The sequence below is a fragment of the Hyperolius riggenbachi genome, chromosome 11 (genome assembly GCF_040937935.1).
Source record: "Hyperolius riggenbachi isolate aHypRig1 chromosome 11, aHypRig1.pri, whole genome shotgun sequence".
NCBI classification, from domain to species: Eukaryota; Metazoa; Chordata; class Amphibia; order Anura; family Hyperoliidae; genus Hyperolius; species Hyperolius riggenbachi.
The window spans coordinates 213,121,622-213,136,844 of NC_090656.1; the positions used below are offsets into that span (position 1 = coordinate 213,121,622).

Here is a 15,223-nt window from a genome sequence, read left to right on the forward strand (position 1 = left end):
CTGTGCCCGCGCAGCCACTCACTGATGCTCCGGCCCCGCCTCCGGTTCACTTCTGGAAGTTCTGACTTAAAAGTCTGAAAACTACTGCGCCTGCGTTGCCGTGTCCTCGCTTCGGCTGTCACCAGGAGCGTACTGCGCAGGCACAGACCATACTGGGCTTGTGCTATACACTTCTGGTGACATCAGCGGGAGCGAGGACACAGCAACGCAGGCGCAGTGTTTATCAGACTTTAAAGTCCGAAATTCCAGAAGTAAACCGGAGGCGGAGCCAGAGCATCAACGAGTGGCTGCGCGGGCACAGGATGTCTGCGGGAAACCATTAGAAGCCCTAGGTAAGTTCAACTCCTTTTCCCCCTCCCCCCTACAGTATTCCTTTAAAGAAGCTCTGTAGCTTCCTTCACTTAATGTGAAAAAAGTCGCCTTAGAGATAGAAGTGGCATATGAATAAATCTCTAATCAGTGATTGAGTCCAACTGCTAAAATAGCGTGCTGCGAATAGTGAGGCCGGCATCTTTGTATAGAGCCTTTCCATGCAGTGCTTTTATAAAGCATAAAAAAAAAAGAAACTGAGAATCGCCCATAAGGAGATGGACTAGTCCTAAACCTGTCAGATCTGTCATAAATTTACTGCCTACTGTAAATGAAAGTAACAGGAAAAGGTAATTTGTAGTGCATTTCAATTGGGGAGACATGAAGTTCTTATTTGTATGTTTACACCTGTATTTACATTTTTTGTGATCATGGTCCATGGTTTAACCAGAAATGAAAGTGACATTAGCAGAGTCAGTCATGAGCCGTTGCTTAATTTACTGGCAACTTTGTTTATCAGCAATTGATTGTCAGCTCATGGAATTTAGTAGGCCAACAAAACCTTCTTTTCCCATTGAGCTTAAAGAGAATCTGAAGCGAGATTAAAACTCGCTTTTTACCTTATATTCAACATGGGCATGTTTGCCCCAGCTAAAACGCCGCTATCCCGCGGTCTTTACCCCTCAAATCCCCTCCGTGGTGTCCGGTGATCGCTTCCTGTTGAGGCAGGACTAATGGCCGCAGCCCTGCCTCTCAGCGCGTCTATCAGCGCTGATCGCCGCCTCTCCCCCGCCCCTCTCAGTCTTCCTTCACTGAGAGGGGCGGGGGAGAGGCGGAGATCCGCCGCTGATAGACTCACATGGATTTTGCAGGGGCGGATTTGGGGGGTAAACACCCTTCGTTCTGCCGCAGGATATCGGCGTTTTAGCTGGGGCAAACATGCCCATGTTAAATATAAGGTAAAAAGCGAGTTTTAATCTCGCTTCAGAGTCTCTTTAAACTTAAAAAATGTTTCGCCCTGCACTCCACTGATGGTTTTTCCTCTTGGAATGTCATACTTTGAGTTCTTTATTAGAGCACCCAGGGAGACTCTGAAATGCAGAGGAATTGCACAGGGTGGTAGACCATCAGCATCCAGACTCATTCTAGAAAGTGCGAATGTACTTTAGCAATAAGGCGTTCTTAAATTTCCAGAATAAAGCCTGTATCCTCAGTAACAGTTTAGCCATCTCTGACTTAATTCTGTGGATGTTTACCACATTGCCTGTGTGTCTAATTGATGGGTTACCCTAACCTGTCCAACAGGCAGCCGAAAGCTTGGCCACTAATTGACAATTTTTGAGGTTGGATTATTTGTTGGAAGGTTCATTGGGGTCTATGGCAGGGATGGTGAACTGCAGTTCCTCAAGGGCCGAGGTCCTTGCACATTGTTGGAACAGCTAAAATTAATTGATGGGACTAAATCAGGAAAGATGTAGTTCATCAACCAGAACACGTTTATCAGTCCACCCTAAACACCAGCATGGATATGGCCATCGGGGACTGGAGTTGTGGTCTATGGGGATATTTAGAAGCTGATATTGTCTGACAACCGTACCCCCTAATGACCAGGCCATTTTTTACAAAATAGGCCACTGCAGCTTTAAGGCCTTGCTGCAGGGCCGTACAACTCAGCACACAAGTGATTTCGCCCCCACCCCCTTTTTCTGCCCACCAACATAGCTTTCCGTTGGTGAGTAAAGATCGCTCCCAGGATGTTTGTGTTTTGTTTTTATAAATATTTATTGTATTTATTTTTGAATAAATAAACCCTTTTTTTTTTTAACGTACTAACTCTCCCTCCCACCCTCCCGTCGCCAGCCTATGACAGCGATCGGCTGTCATAGGCTTTAGCCAGTGAAAGCTAATTGCTCTTCTGCATCCCAGGGGGACAGCCGTGTCACACAGCTGTGTCCAGTACAGCGCTGCCATAAATCGCAGTGCTGTACAGACTAAATAGACCTAGAGGTGATCGCTGCTGGGAGACTGATGACTGAGCTAAGCTCCGTCATCCAAGCGGAGATGCGCGCGATCTCCTGCAAATCCCCACCTCATCGGCGTGACGCGGTCGGCTAGAGGTTAAAGTAGTATCGTCGTTAAAAAAAACTTTAAAACATTGAAAACAGTAAAAAATGAATATGAAACGCTATAAGGCTGCTCTGATGTCTTTTGAATGCATATTTGCACATCACAGAAGCTGACTGTTATGCTAGGTACACACGATACAATTTTCTGGCAGATTTATCTGCCAGATGGATTTTTTTCAACATGTCCAATCTCACTTTCGATCGATTTCTGTTTACCTTTATGGAAATCGATTGGAAAATCGATCGAAATTCAGATTGGACATGTTGCATGTTTCAAAAAATCGATCTGGCAGGTAAATCTGCCAGAAAATTGTATCGTGTACTTAGCATTATCCTTACTAGCTGCAGGACTAGTTGTCAAATGTATTCCTAGAAAAGCAATTGGTGAGCAAATAAAGGAGATAAAGTTCTGCCTTGTTTACACAGTGTATACACTTCCAGCGCAATCTGATAATTCTGCCATGCAAAGGCAGGCTTATCAATTAGCTGCTAAATAAAGTGTAAAGCATAACTTTTAACCCTTTAAAACCAGTCAGATGGTTTTAGCTGTTAATTTTTATGCTGTTTTTAATGCTTTAGGCTATGTAGGAAATTTGATGACAATACCACTTTAAAGTGACGCTTTCAAGATTTTTAATGTAACAAAAAAACAAAAAAAACTTTCCAACAATCTGCAATCCTTCAGGCACTTTCCTATGTACCCAAGCAGCCCACGGATCACAGGTGCAAACCAGAGAGAGAACTGCTCACTTGGCGCTCTGTCCCACCCCTTTCTGTTATCCACAAACTAATAAGAGCAGCGTTATTGGTAACTCGGGCACCGTCAGCGGGTTTGTAAATAGCGGGAAGGTAGAGTTCCAAGTCCAAAGCAAGGCCTTTATTCAGCTAGCACCTGCAATCCATAGGGATCACTGAGTGACAGGAGCAGATTCAGAGAACAAGGGATTGGCAGGCACCATGTGGAACCTGCATGCAGGCAGCATTCTTGGTTAACAAACACTGACAATCCTGACAGCTTAACCTTAGAGAGCATGGAGGCACCTGCAATACATAAAGCCTGGTCTAGCTAGAATGTTATGCTGTTTCATTTTGAAGTTTGCTTAAAGGAATACTGTAGGGGGGTCGGGGGAAAATGAGTTGAACTTACCCGGGGCTTCTAATGGTCCCCCGCAGACATCCTGTACCCACGGAGCCACTCACCAATGCTCCGGCCCCGCCTCCGGTTCACTTCTGGAATTTCAGACTTTAAAGTCAGAAAACCACTGCGTCTGCGTTGCCGTGTCCTCACTCCCACTGACGTCACCAGGAGTGTATAGCACAAGCCCAGTATGGTCTGGGCCTGCGCAGTACTCTCCTGGTAATGTCAGCGGGAGCGAGGACTTGACAACACAGACGCAGTGGTTTTCTGACTTTAAAGTCAGAAATTCCAGAAGTAAACCGGAGGCGGGGCCGGAGCATCGGTGAGTGGCAGTGCGGGCACTGGACGCCTGCGGGGGACCATCAGAAGCCCCGGGTAAGTTCAACTCATTTTCCCCCGACCCCCCCTACAGTATCCCTTTAAAGGGACACTGAAGCGAAAAAATAACATGATCTAATGAATTGTATATGTAGTATGGATAATGAGTAGAACGTTAGCAGAGAAAATGGTCTCATATTTTTATTTTCAGTTATATAGCTTTTTTTTAATTTATTTTATTTTTATAACCTTGCATCATTCTCTAATATTTGCAGTTTACAAACTACATTGAGTATTTTAAACTATGAAGCAGAGCAGAACCTCCCCACAGTAACCTCTTATTTGATGTATAAGTGCTTCAGAAAATTGTACTGCTCTCTGACTAAATTAGTCGGAGAGCTCAGAGAAGCTCTTTTGCATAGATAACAAGTGAAGTTTCTTAACTCTTCTTGAACTGGAAACAATAGGAGACTCATAACTTTGCTAGTAATGTTCTATTTCTTAGCTGTACTATGCATACAATTCATTATATTGTATGTTTATTTTCACTTCAGATTCCCTTTAAAACGGACCTGATATATTATATCCTTTCTTTTTAGTCATGTTGATAAGAAATTACCTCTTGTACGGTCTTCCATTCAGATGGCATATGGAACGACATGATAAACTTTTGTGGTATTTGTACACATCTGGTCATAGTTGGCCTTGAAATAACGGTACACATACAGAGTTAAAATCTGATTGGTTGCCTTGGGATGTCTGAAATAACTGTTTTTGCATTATTATAAAGGAGTCTCATAAATGGACAGCACTAACTGTAGCTACTGTGGTAGAGTTTGGCCATCTGCTTTTTATCGCCTCACTAAGTAGTTGTGGGCAATGTTTCGTTTTTGTCTTACACCAATCTTTTAACTATTTATATTGTACCAGGTGACAAACATGGTAAGTTGACACCCCCCCAGTTCACAACTTCAGTTTGGCTTGGCACAGTGTTTGGCTGTTGGCTTTGATCTGTGACCCCAGCTTCTGCTATCGCACCCTACACAAGGGAGCGCAGAATTAAAGCAAACCTGTCACTTCCTCACCTGTGTTAACCTAAGTTAGGACTAGTGGTGCAAAAGACTGGAGACTTGTGGTGCTGAAGTTACTGTGTGCAAACACCACATCGTTGCCTAGATACAGGAACTTTCTGAATATGTAAATAACATTCCTTTGGTTGAGGATGATGTTATTTAGCAGCGGTTTTAACACTTTCATTAACTTTGATCGTTCACTACAAATGACCTATACCTTTTCTAGTCTCAGCATGGACCTTGTGATAGAGTAAAGGTGGCCATACATCTATTGATTCTGCGGCCGATTGACTATCTGATTCCATAATTTTATTGAAACGGATGAAAATCTGTAGCGTAACATGTCTGCCTGATTGATTTTGGCTCTAAATCGGTCAAAGGCATCAATCGGATATGCTGGAAAATCTCACGCGCATGTGCTTGATCGGATGCAGCACATTAGTGGCTTACGCTGTGGCAGTGACCAATGTAAGCAACAGCCTTCTGGCCGGGTCCAAATCGTAGCCTTGTGTACCGCCACCCCTGTGCTTGCCGTTACCGGGAGTGCCTGTATCACATGGAACCAGGCGTGGGTGTGATGTCACACACCAGGTGGTTTATGTGCCAGTTGATACTGGCACTCGCGGTATTGGAGGAGGAGACGGGGAATTGCACCAGCAGACAAGTGAGAATATACATAGCATGGTCACTGGGGGGAACAAATAACACTTGGGGGTTGGCCGTGTAGGCGGTGTCGCTAGGCCAATTCCTGATATGTTTCATGCTGTAATCTATTGGAAGCCAGTCTGCTGTGTATGAGCAGCCTACAGAGCTCTCTTTGATCAGATTTAGATCCCGGGAGAGATCTCTCTCATGGTCAGTCTGCCTGATGTATGGGCACCTTAAAGGTGGCCACTAATGATACAATCTTTTTCATCCAATATTACAGAATCTATGTAGTACAAGGGTAAACTGAGTGATATATTGAATAGATAATTTAGGCAGTTACCTTATATTACATAGAAATGGTAAGATTGGATGAAAAAGATTGTATCGTTAGTGGCCAGCTTAAGGCAGATTAAAATGTATCTCGACTCCCCTGATCTCCACCCGGACAATAATGACAGATTCAGAAAGTCCATGTCTCCAAGCAACGATGGAACAGTTTGTACAAAGGAATTTCACCTGTGCTATTGAGAATAATTCCAGGCTTAGTTTGACACGTGTTGGGAAGTGAAAGGTGTACATTAAGGCAGAAGTCGCTGCCGTACGGGGGAGGGGGCAGTGCCACACACGGTATAAGTCAAGTATTGCTGAGCAGTGGCTTGGCCCATTCAAGCATGCAAGCCTTACCAGCATGGTCATTTGCCTGAAAGTTAAACCTGCTAACCACTGCTTTGATGTGTTCACCATCATGTAACCAGTGTCCATAGATAATGAATGGGGCACATGTGGCTGAGTGATCATTCACTGAGAGAGTGCACATAGGGATAGGGGAGCCGGGTTACATGTAACACCCATTTGGCTGAAAAGTTTGCTACATAGACCATTTCCCTTGTACTGGATATAAAAACAGCTTGTTTGAAGCCAAGGCCTAGCCCTGTTGGTTTACCACAAACTGATCACATCACTGGGGTATCCGCCACTGGCCAGAGAATTCATTAGAATGGCATTTATATTTAATAATTTTTGCAATTTGCACATACTAGTTCTCAATTGGATTTATATATCTGTTTAAATCTTGTTGCTGTTAAAGCTTCATCTTTCAAATAAACACTTGAAGGACAACTGAAGCGAGAAGACTATGGAGGCTGCCATAGTTATTTCCTTTTAAACAATACCAGTTGCCTGGCAGCTCTGCTGATCTATTTGGTTGCAGGAATCACACCAGAAACAAGCATGCAGCTAATCTTGTCAGATCTGACAATAATGTCAGAAACACCTGATCTGCGGCATGCTTGTTCAGGGTCTATGGCTAAAAGTATTAGATGCAGGGGATCTAAAGGACAGCCAGGCAACTAGTAATGGTTGAAAGGAAATAAATGTGGTAGCCTCCATATCCCTCTCGTTACAGTTGTCCTTTAGGCCCCTTGCACACTGGCATTAGTAATCTGCATTGCCAATTGGTAACTTGCGTTTTTTACCGTAAGGCAAGAAATGAAAGTTTGTATTGTGTGGAACCCTCCCCCCCCCCCCCCCCCCCCCCTCCTCAACCCCCAATAAAACTTAAGGGTTGATTCACACTACAAGAGCTTTTGAAGCACTAGTGATTTGAAAAGCTTTTGCTAATGCAATGCTATGGGGGGGATGTTTACAAAATCACATCGCTCCAGTGAGAACACACACATAGGATAACATTAGCAAGAGCTTTTAAAATCACAAAGTGCTTAGAAAAGCTCTTGTAGTGTGCACCAGCCCTAAATGTGCTATGGGAGTGTAGTGGCCAATGTAAGCTCTTAGTATCTGGGACAGTCTGCATTTATCTTTTTGAGAAACGTTCTCACAGCAGACTCTGCACATGACTGAACTCCCACAACTGCTAATTTAGTAACCTTTGAACAACCTGCACTAAGTTGTAGTAAGAAACAAGTGAGGGAGACTATGTTCACCATCTAACGGCAAAAAATGAAGTTTAGGTCTGCTGGATCACGTAGGTGCCCTGAATGTTCTCCAGTCTAAATAAAACCACTCCCAGGTCACGTTCCTTTTTAGTTTCCAGAACAGAATCTGATGAAGAAGCTGACTTTCTCCATGCACCATAAAGCTAACCTATCAAAAGGATAAGTACACCAGAAGCGAGTTAGTACTTTGACAACTACACATATAGAAATATGCTCTTAACCCTCCTGGCGGTATAAAAAATTCCGCCAGGAGGCAATGCAGCAGTTTTTTTTTTTTTAAATCATGTAGCGAGCCTTGGGCTCGCTACATGACAGCCGCTGCTCAGCGGCATCCCCCTGCCCGCTTTGATCAGGAAATCTCGTTCAAAGAACGGGATTTCCTAAAGGGACGGGGCGGGATGACGTTAGCGACGTCATTGGGAGTCCCGATCCACCCCTCGGCGCTGCCTGGCACTGATTGGTCAGGCAGCGCATGGGGTCTGGGGGGGGGGGGGCGCCGCAACGGATAGCGGCGATCAAGCACGGGGCAGCAGCGATCGGTGTGCTGACGCAGCTAGCAAAGTGCTAGCTGCGTCCAGCAAAAAAAAAAATTAAGTAAATCGGCCCAGTAGGGCCTGAGAAAACCTCCTGCGCGGCTTACCCCGAACCGCCAGGAAGGTTAAAGTGCACCCAAGGCAACATGTTACATTAAGATGAACATGTGTATGTACAGTGTAAAACATATTAATAACCAGGCTGTTTCTTTTTTTTATTTTGCGGCCTTAAAGGGAACCTAAATTGAGAAGGATATGGATTTTTCCTTTTAAAAATAATACCAGTTGCTTGACTCTTCTGCTGATCCTGCATCTAGAATCTGTTTAGCCACAGCCCCTGAACAAGCATGCAGATCATGTGCTCTGACTGAAGTCAACTGGATTAGCTGCATGCTTGTTTCAGGTGTGTGGTTCAGCCACTACTGCAGCCAAAGAGATCAGCAGGACTGACCAGCAACTGGTATTGTTTAAAATGAAACATCCATATCCCTCCCAGTTAAGGTTTCCATTAAAGAGTTAATAATGTTCAGGCATGCAAGTGACAGCTTCTGTCTAGTCAGTACCTCGTTAGAAATTTAATAAATCTCACTGATGAGCAAATTAAAGCCACAAAAGTTTTCCTGCCGGTATACAACTTCTGAGGGCAGGGGAGAGATAGAAAAGGGTCAATAGTTCATGTATTTTAACTCTGGGACACTTCATAGACGGCCACTGATCAGAGATAATAAAACAGTTAATCTACTTTGTAAATGTTAAATATGACATAAAGCCATATAGCACTGTCTGCTTCCTTCTGGTCTCCCCTCACCTATTCAACATTCCGCCAGTCGAATATGGACAAGAAGGAATAAGCAGACCCCCTTGTCTTTTCCCACCCTTTGCCCACTAAATTATTCAGCTCCTGGGCATAGAGAGGTTCCGTGCACTAGGGGGACTGTACTTTCTAGCGCACTAACTGCGCCTGCTCAGTATATTGTACCACTCGTGCACTGATTTGGAAGGCTGTATATTAAGCTCCGTATAGTTTCTCCTACGGAGCGCCGACCTGGAAGTTACCCAGATGTCTCTGCTCCCTTTTGCATAACAATTTTTTTTTACAGTATAAAAGACCCTCAGTGCATGGAGTAGGAGAGAAAAGGGCAGGTTATAAATCTATTACTAGATTACCAAGATTTTATTTACACTAGCTCCAGGTTTCCTTTGAAAAAATAGGGTGCCTGTTGCCGGATGCATGTGCTTGCTGGTTGCTAAAAAAGCACATACCTCATATACCCCCCTTCCTGTGGAGCTTAAAATGCTCACAGAGTGTCCAGCACCTTCCTCCAACCTTCCTGTGTCTCCTAGCGGCTTTCCAGCGTCCTGCTTGCATGGCTCCCGGTGTCGCCTGACCCACGTCTGGTCACGTGACATGCTGGGAGCAATGCATGGACACCGGAAAACCGATAGGAAGGTCAGAAGACAGCGCTGGACACACACAGTCCCCGCTATCCCCTCAGGCATGCCGGTTACTTTCAATTTCCGGTTGCCTGAGTTCCAGATAACAAGGACTTTGCTGTATGAAGTGCATGGCAAAAAGTCTAAAGTTGGCTCCCTTCCTAAGCGGTCTCCAGTGCAGCCTGGTGCCCACCCCCTTCACCCTGGTCTTCCCCAGCTTAACAACTCCTACGGCTGGTTGAGCCTAGATTCAGGTATGTGGGTTCTGCCTCTGGCACGATGCCTCAGTGATGTGGACAGTGATTGGCTGTGTCTCCGGGCAGTGTAGGTGTCTGGTGCCACAAGCTATGGAGCGATCTGTGAGTGGGACACTACAAGGAGCCACATGTAGTTCAGGTCCCCACATAACTGCATGTTTGCTTTTTTTATGTTTAATCTCCACGCACATAGCTGCACAAAACACAACTATCTGCACAGAGTTCAATAACTGCATGCTAACTGTTATATTAAAGGATCAAACAGCCAAGGACAAAGCACTGCAGCACATGGCGGCCATGTCCTCAGCACAGATTGTATCCGCCACCGCCATTCACAACAAGCTGGGCCTTCCAGGGATCCCTCGTCCAGCTTTTCCTGCTGCACCTGGGGTAAGTGTCTTGCCTGCTTGTTCTGTCAAGTTGTGGTGACCGTATACTGCAAGTAGACCTGACTGTTCCCTACATGTGACTAAAATTGTATAGCAAACCCTTTGTCCACGGTTAGCTCACTTGGTGCACACTGTAAATAGTTCCAAGGCGAAAAACAGAAATATGCAGCTATTCATCCATAGAGTACCATAATACAGCTGATAACCTGTAGAAGAAAAAAAAAGTGCTTGTTTTGAAAGTGGACTTTTACTAATCACTACTGTAATTTGATCTATTAGGTGTGTCAGCTCCGGAATCTCCTCTGCCACGGCAGAGCAGCTAATTTGTAAACACAGGGTGTTAACAATATGTCTGCTTCCATGAAGGCAGGAAGTAGACACACTGCAGATTTATAGCAGGATTTGTATCAGCTGTACCAATAAAATGTTTTTCTTGAAAGGTTAGGATGCTGTTGCTTATCTTTTAGAGCAGAAAGGAAGTTCTAAGTTCAGGTCCGCTTTAAAAGTATAAAATAGATACTTGCCTCTATGCTGAGATTGGCTCTCCTTGTTAGAGGGCTGAAAATGCCAATATTGACAGTATTTAAATGCCAGTATTAGTGGGCAAACCTTGACCACCGTTCATGAATCCGATATGGAAGCGTTAAAGCTCACCAGATTAGTCCTCTGCCAGATAAGGATATCAGTAAAACACAGGCTATATGGGTATGTAACAAATACATATTGGACAGAAAAAAAACACAGTGCGTGCAGTTTCATCAGAGGTAGTCAGACTGTGATGTACTAATATCCCGATCCGGCTAAGGACTCATCAGTAGAGCTTCAGCCACTTCCATATTGGATCCTTGGGTGGGGCTTCCACACAGACAGGATGATAAAGAACACATCAACAGTCATTTATGCATGTGTACTGGACTGCCAATATTGGCATTTTCAGCCATCTAATAAGGGCAGCACGGTGGCGTAGTGGTTAGCTCTCTCGCCTTGCAGCGCTGGGTCCCTGGTTTGTATCCCAGCCAGGGCACTATCTGCAAAGAGTTTGTATGTTCTCTCCATGTCTGTGTGGGTTTCCTCCGGGCACTCCGGTTTCCTCCCACATTCCAAAAACATACGGATAAGTTAATTGGCTCCCCCTAAAATTGGCCCTAGACTACAGTACTTACACTACATAATATAGACATATGGCAATGGTAGGGATTAGATTGTGAGCTCCTTTGAGGGACAGTCAGTGACATATATATATATATATATATATATATATATATATATATATATATATATATATATATATATATATACACACACACATACATTGTACAGCGCTGCATAATATGTCGGCGCTATATAAATACTAAATAATAATAATAATCTTATAAGGTGAGCCCAGTAGCGTTGCTTAAAGGATACCACAACTGACATGTGGCATAATGAGATAGACATGGGTATGTACAGTGCCTAGCACACAAATAACTATGCTGTGTTCCTTTTTTTCTTTCTCTGCCTAAAAGAGGTAAATATCAGGTATGTAAGTGGCTGACTCAGTCCTGACTCAGACAGGAAGTGACTACAGTGTGACCTTCACTGATAAGAAATTCCAACTATAAAACACTTTCCTAGAAGAAAATGGCTTCTGAGAGCAAGAAAGAGATAAAAAAGGGGGAAATTCTTATCAGTGAGGGTCACACTGTAGTCACTTCCTGTCTGAGTCAGGACTGAGTCAGCCACTTACATACCTGATATTTACCTCTTTCAGGCAGAGAAAAAAAAAAGGAACACAGCATAGTTATTTGTGTGCTAGGCACTGTACATACCCATGTCTATCTCATTATGCCACATGTCAGTTGTGGTATCCTTTAAAGGGGCACTTAAGTCAAACAAAAAAATGAGTTTTACTCACCTAGGGCTTCCAATAGCCCCCTGCAGCTGTCCGGTGCCCTCGCCGTCTCCCTCCGATCCTCCTGGCCCCACCGGCAGCCACTTCCTGTTTCGGTGACAGGAGTTGACAGGCTAGGGACGCAAGTGATTCTTCGCGTTCCTGGCCACAATAGTGCCATCTATGCTGCTATAGCATATATCATATACCATATAGCAGCATAGAGGGTGCTAATGTGTCTGGGAACGCGAAGAATCACTCGCGTCCCTAGCCTGTCAGCTCCTGTCACCGAAACAGGAAGTGGCTGCTGGCGAGGCCAGGAGGATCGGAGGGAGACGGCGAGGGCACTGTATAGCTGCAGGGGGCTATTGGAAGCCCTAGGTGAGTAAAACTCATTTTTTTTGTTTGACTTAAGTGTCCCTTTATGAGCTGTGGGCCCCAGTGCGAGTTTTACATTCAACCCCCTAAAGGATACCAGAACCAAAAAAGGTTGGAGAAGGGAGGAGATTAGGCATTTAGGAGGAGCTGTCCTGATGGCCATCGCTCCCCCTGTTCTCCATGGACCTCTTACCTGAAGACCACCCGCAGCTTCCTCCGGGTCACTGGGAGATGTCATCACTGCGCAGACGTTGGTCCCGCTGTGCGGGTCCTACAGTGCACGACCGCGGTCAGAAGCTCTCTGCGCATGTGCATGACGTCATGCACATGCGTGATGTCATGTGGATTCACAGGTCGCTGTTGGATCGCACAGCTGGGCCAACGTCTGCGCAGTGATGGCAGTCTTTCATCCCGTTCTTTAATGAGACTATTTGGGCACCGCCATAGGAATTACAGCTATAGGGGCGGTCACTGAGTAATTTGGGTGGCAGCAAATTCACCTTTAGTCCTGATTCGGTAAACGACTGCTGCGGCGCTCATTGTTGAAGCTCTGCTTATTCAATTGAATCTGCAGTGACGGTACCATCGTTTACCATTGTTTACGCAACCGCTGCGTTTTGACCCCTATTTACCCATCGTCTGTCAAGTAACACGTGACATGGGATGACCTTGTGTTTATACTCTGAGTCTTACTTTTATGAATGATTATTTGTATGAATAATTGGAAATAATCGTTTAGGACCACTAACAGACAAAAATCTCCTAACCAATCTGATCAGATTAACGAAATTAATCCAGTTTTCGGATCGATCCGGTCAACCTGATCGGATTAGTTAGATTTTTGGTTACGATCGTTCTGGTATCCTACCTCCAGGCAGGTGATCACTCCACCTCCCTTACAGAAAGGGCACTGGCAGTTTTTGTTCAGAATCGCTGCTGAGGCTTTGGCCATGCCCACCTGGGTTGCCCCAGCCCACCCCAAGTTCGGCATTCCCCGCCTAATTAGTGGCTGCTGAGCTGGGGGCGGGAACAGGAGTCATAGGGGGACGTTTCCGAAGAGCTTCGTCAGTCTACAGAAACATGGGCGCAACTGCACTACCAAGGAGGGGGGTGGACTGTCACCTGTGACCTACAGTCAGGACAGGTGAATATTTAACCCTCTGACACCCCCATCCATCCTCTTTGTGATGTTAAGCTTAGGTACTTTTTAACTCCGCTCACCATGCATGTAGAACATTACAACTGATAGTGTTGCCTTGTATCACTGATGTCTATCGGTAACATTCTTCTGGTTCTCCATTCACAGTACTGGCCAGGAATGCTCCAGACAGGCCAGCCGGGATCTTCACAAGAGTGAGTAAAATTTGCACAGACTCCTGAGGCAGTGGTCTATCAGGTGCGCAGTGTTAACGGCGAGCAATATCCAGATGAGCGACAAAACCCCCGGTGCTGCCCCCCAAGTGTATAACTGTATCCCCCTTGTGTGCATGTCTACATTACCTGTCCTGTCGCCCACTGCGCGCTGCCCAAGCATCTCTGGAGTCTCCTGCTCTTCTGCTGGCTTAGCGCATGTGACATCACACACACTGCGTGCTGTGCACCAGCAGCGTGTATACCGCTAATGGAAGAGCAGGGGTTTCTGAAGACGAATCGACACAGTGCAGTGGGTGACACAGAACAAGCAATGTATAAATGCATACAAGGAGGGTACATTTATACACTAGGGGGCAGCACCAGACGCGGACGATTCCCGACAGATTTCATGCTGAAATTCATCGGGAATCGGCCTGTGGTGTATGGGCAGCCGACAGATCTCTCTCTAATCGGATTGGATCACAGATAGATTTGTCTCCTGGTGGAATCTGACCATCATCACTAGGTGTATGGCTACCTTTAGTGTTAGGGGAAAAAAACAGCATTCAGTAGTGCTAGCCACATGTAAGTGAACATCGTCAAAAACACAGATAGAGGTATCTTCACAAGGCTAATAGTTAGAATTACTTCACAAATCAAACATATGCCATCGTAGAAGTCACATGATTGGTGGCTGCACTGATTGGTCCCTGAGTGCCAAAAGTGCAAGCTGCAGCACAGCCCTAGAGATAGCAGAGCACGAGAGGGAGCTGTACATATTGGGTCAAGTAGACTCAAGTCTCTTGCAGAGTGATGTGCTATAAGAGAATGAACTTAATGTGCAGTGGCAGGAAGGGGTTAGTTACAAAAGGTATAGGCCTAAGGAAGAGGGGGGGGGGGGGGGGGGATTAAAAATACACTTTTTATTGGTCAGACTATTTTGTACTTTTCTCTATTGTTACGCCTGCCTACTCATCCTTCTTAAAATCAGACACACATGAGCTACATAGCTTTATACAAGTAATTAGACTGTGGCTTTTCAGCCAAGCAGCGTTGTCTAATCAGCCGCAAAGCCTATGCTGTTTACATGTCACTTTTAAAGGGGACCTGAAATGAGAAGGGATATGGAGGCAGTCATATTTTTCTTTTAAATCATACCAGTTGCTTGGCTGTCCTGCTGATCATTTTGGCATCAGTAGTGTCTTAATCACACACCTGAAAGGTGCACTAAAAACATCTGATCTGCATATGGTTGTTTGGGAATCTATAGCAAAACATATTAGAGGCAGAGGATCAGTAGGACCGCCAGGCAATGTGCATTGTTTAAAGGGAAATTAAATATGGTAGCCTTCATATCCCTATTACTTCAGGTTCCCTTTTTAAAGGAGTTACCAGGCAAAGTTTGTACATTATAAATGGCCTACCTGCCGCTGGGCAATCTC

The 15,223-nt window shown here is 45.0% G+C and overlaps 1 protein-coding gene across 4 annotated transcripts in view; it reads left to right on the forward strand.

Annotated features, from left to right (window-relative positions):
* The window catches only part of TEAD1 (TEA domain transcription factor 1), a 248,592-nt gene that overhangs the window by 179,728 nt on the left and 53,641 nt on the right, over positions 1-15,223 (forward strand). For all 4 annotated transcript variants that reach the window (XM_068260967.1, XM_068260969.1, XM_068260968.1 and 1 more), the window contains 2 exons: positions 10,044-10,178; positions 13,735-13,781. In XM_068260967.1, coding sequence (XP_068117068.1) covers positions 10,044-10,178; positions 13,735-13,781 — 182 coding nt within the window. The remainder of the gene's footprint in view (positions 1-10,043; positions 10,179-13,734; positions 13,782-15,223) is intronic.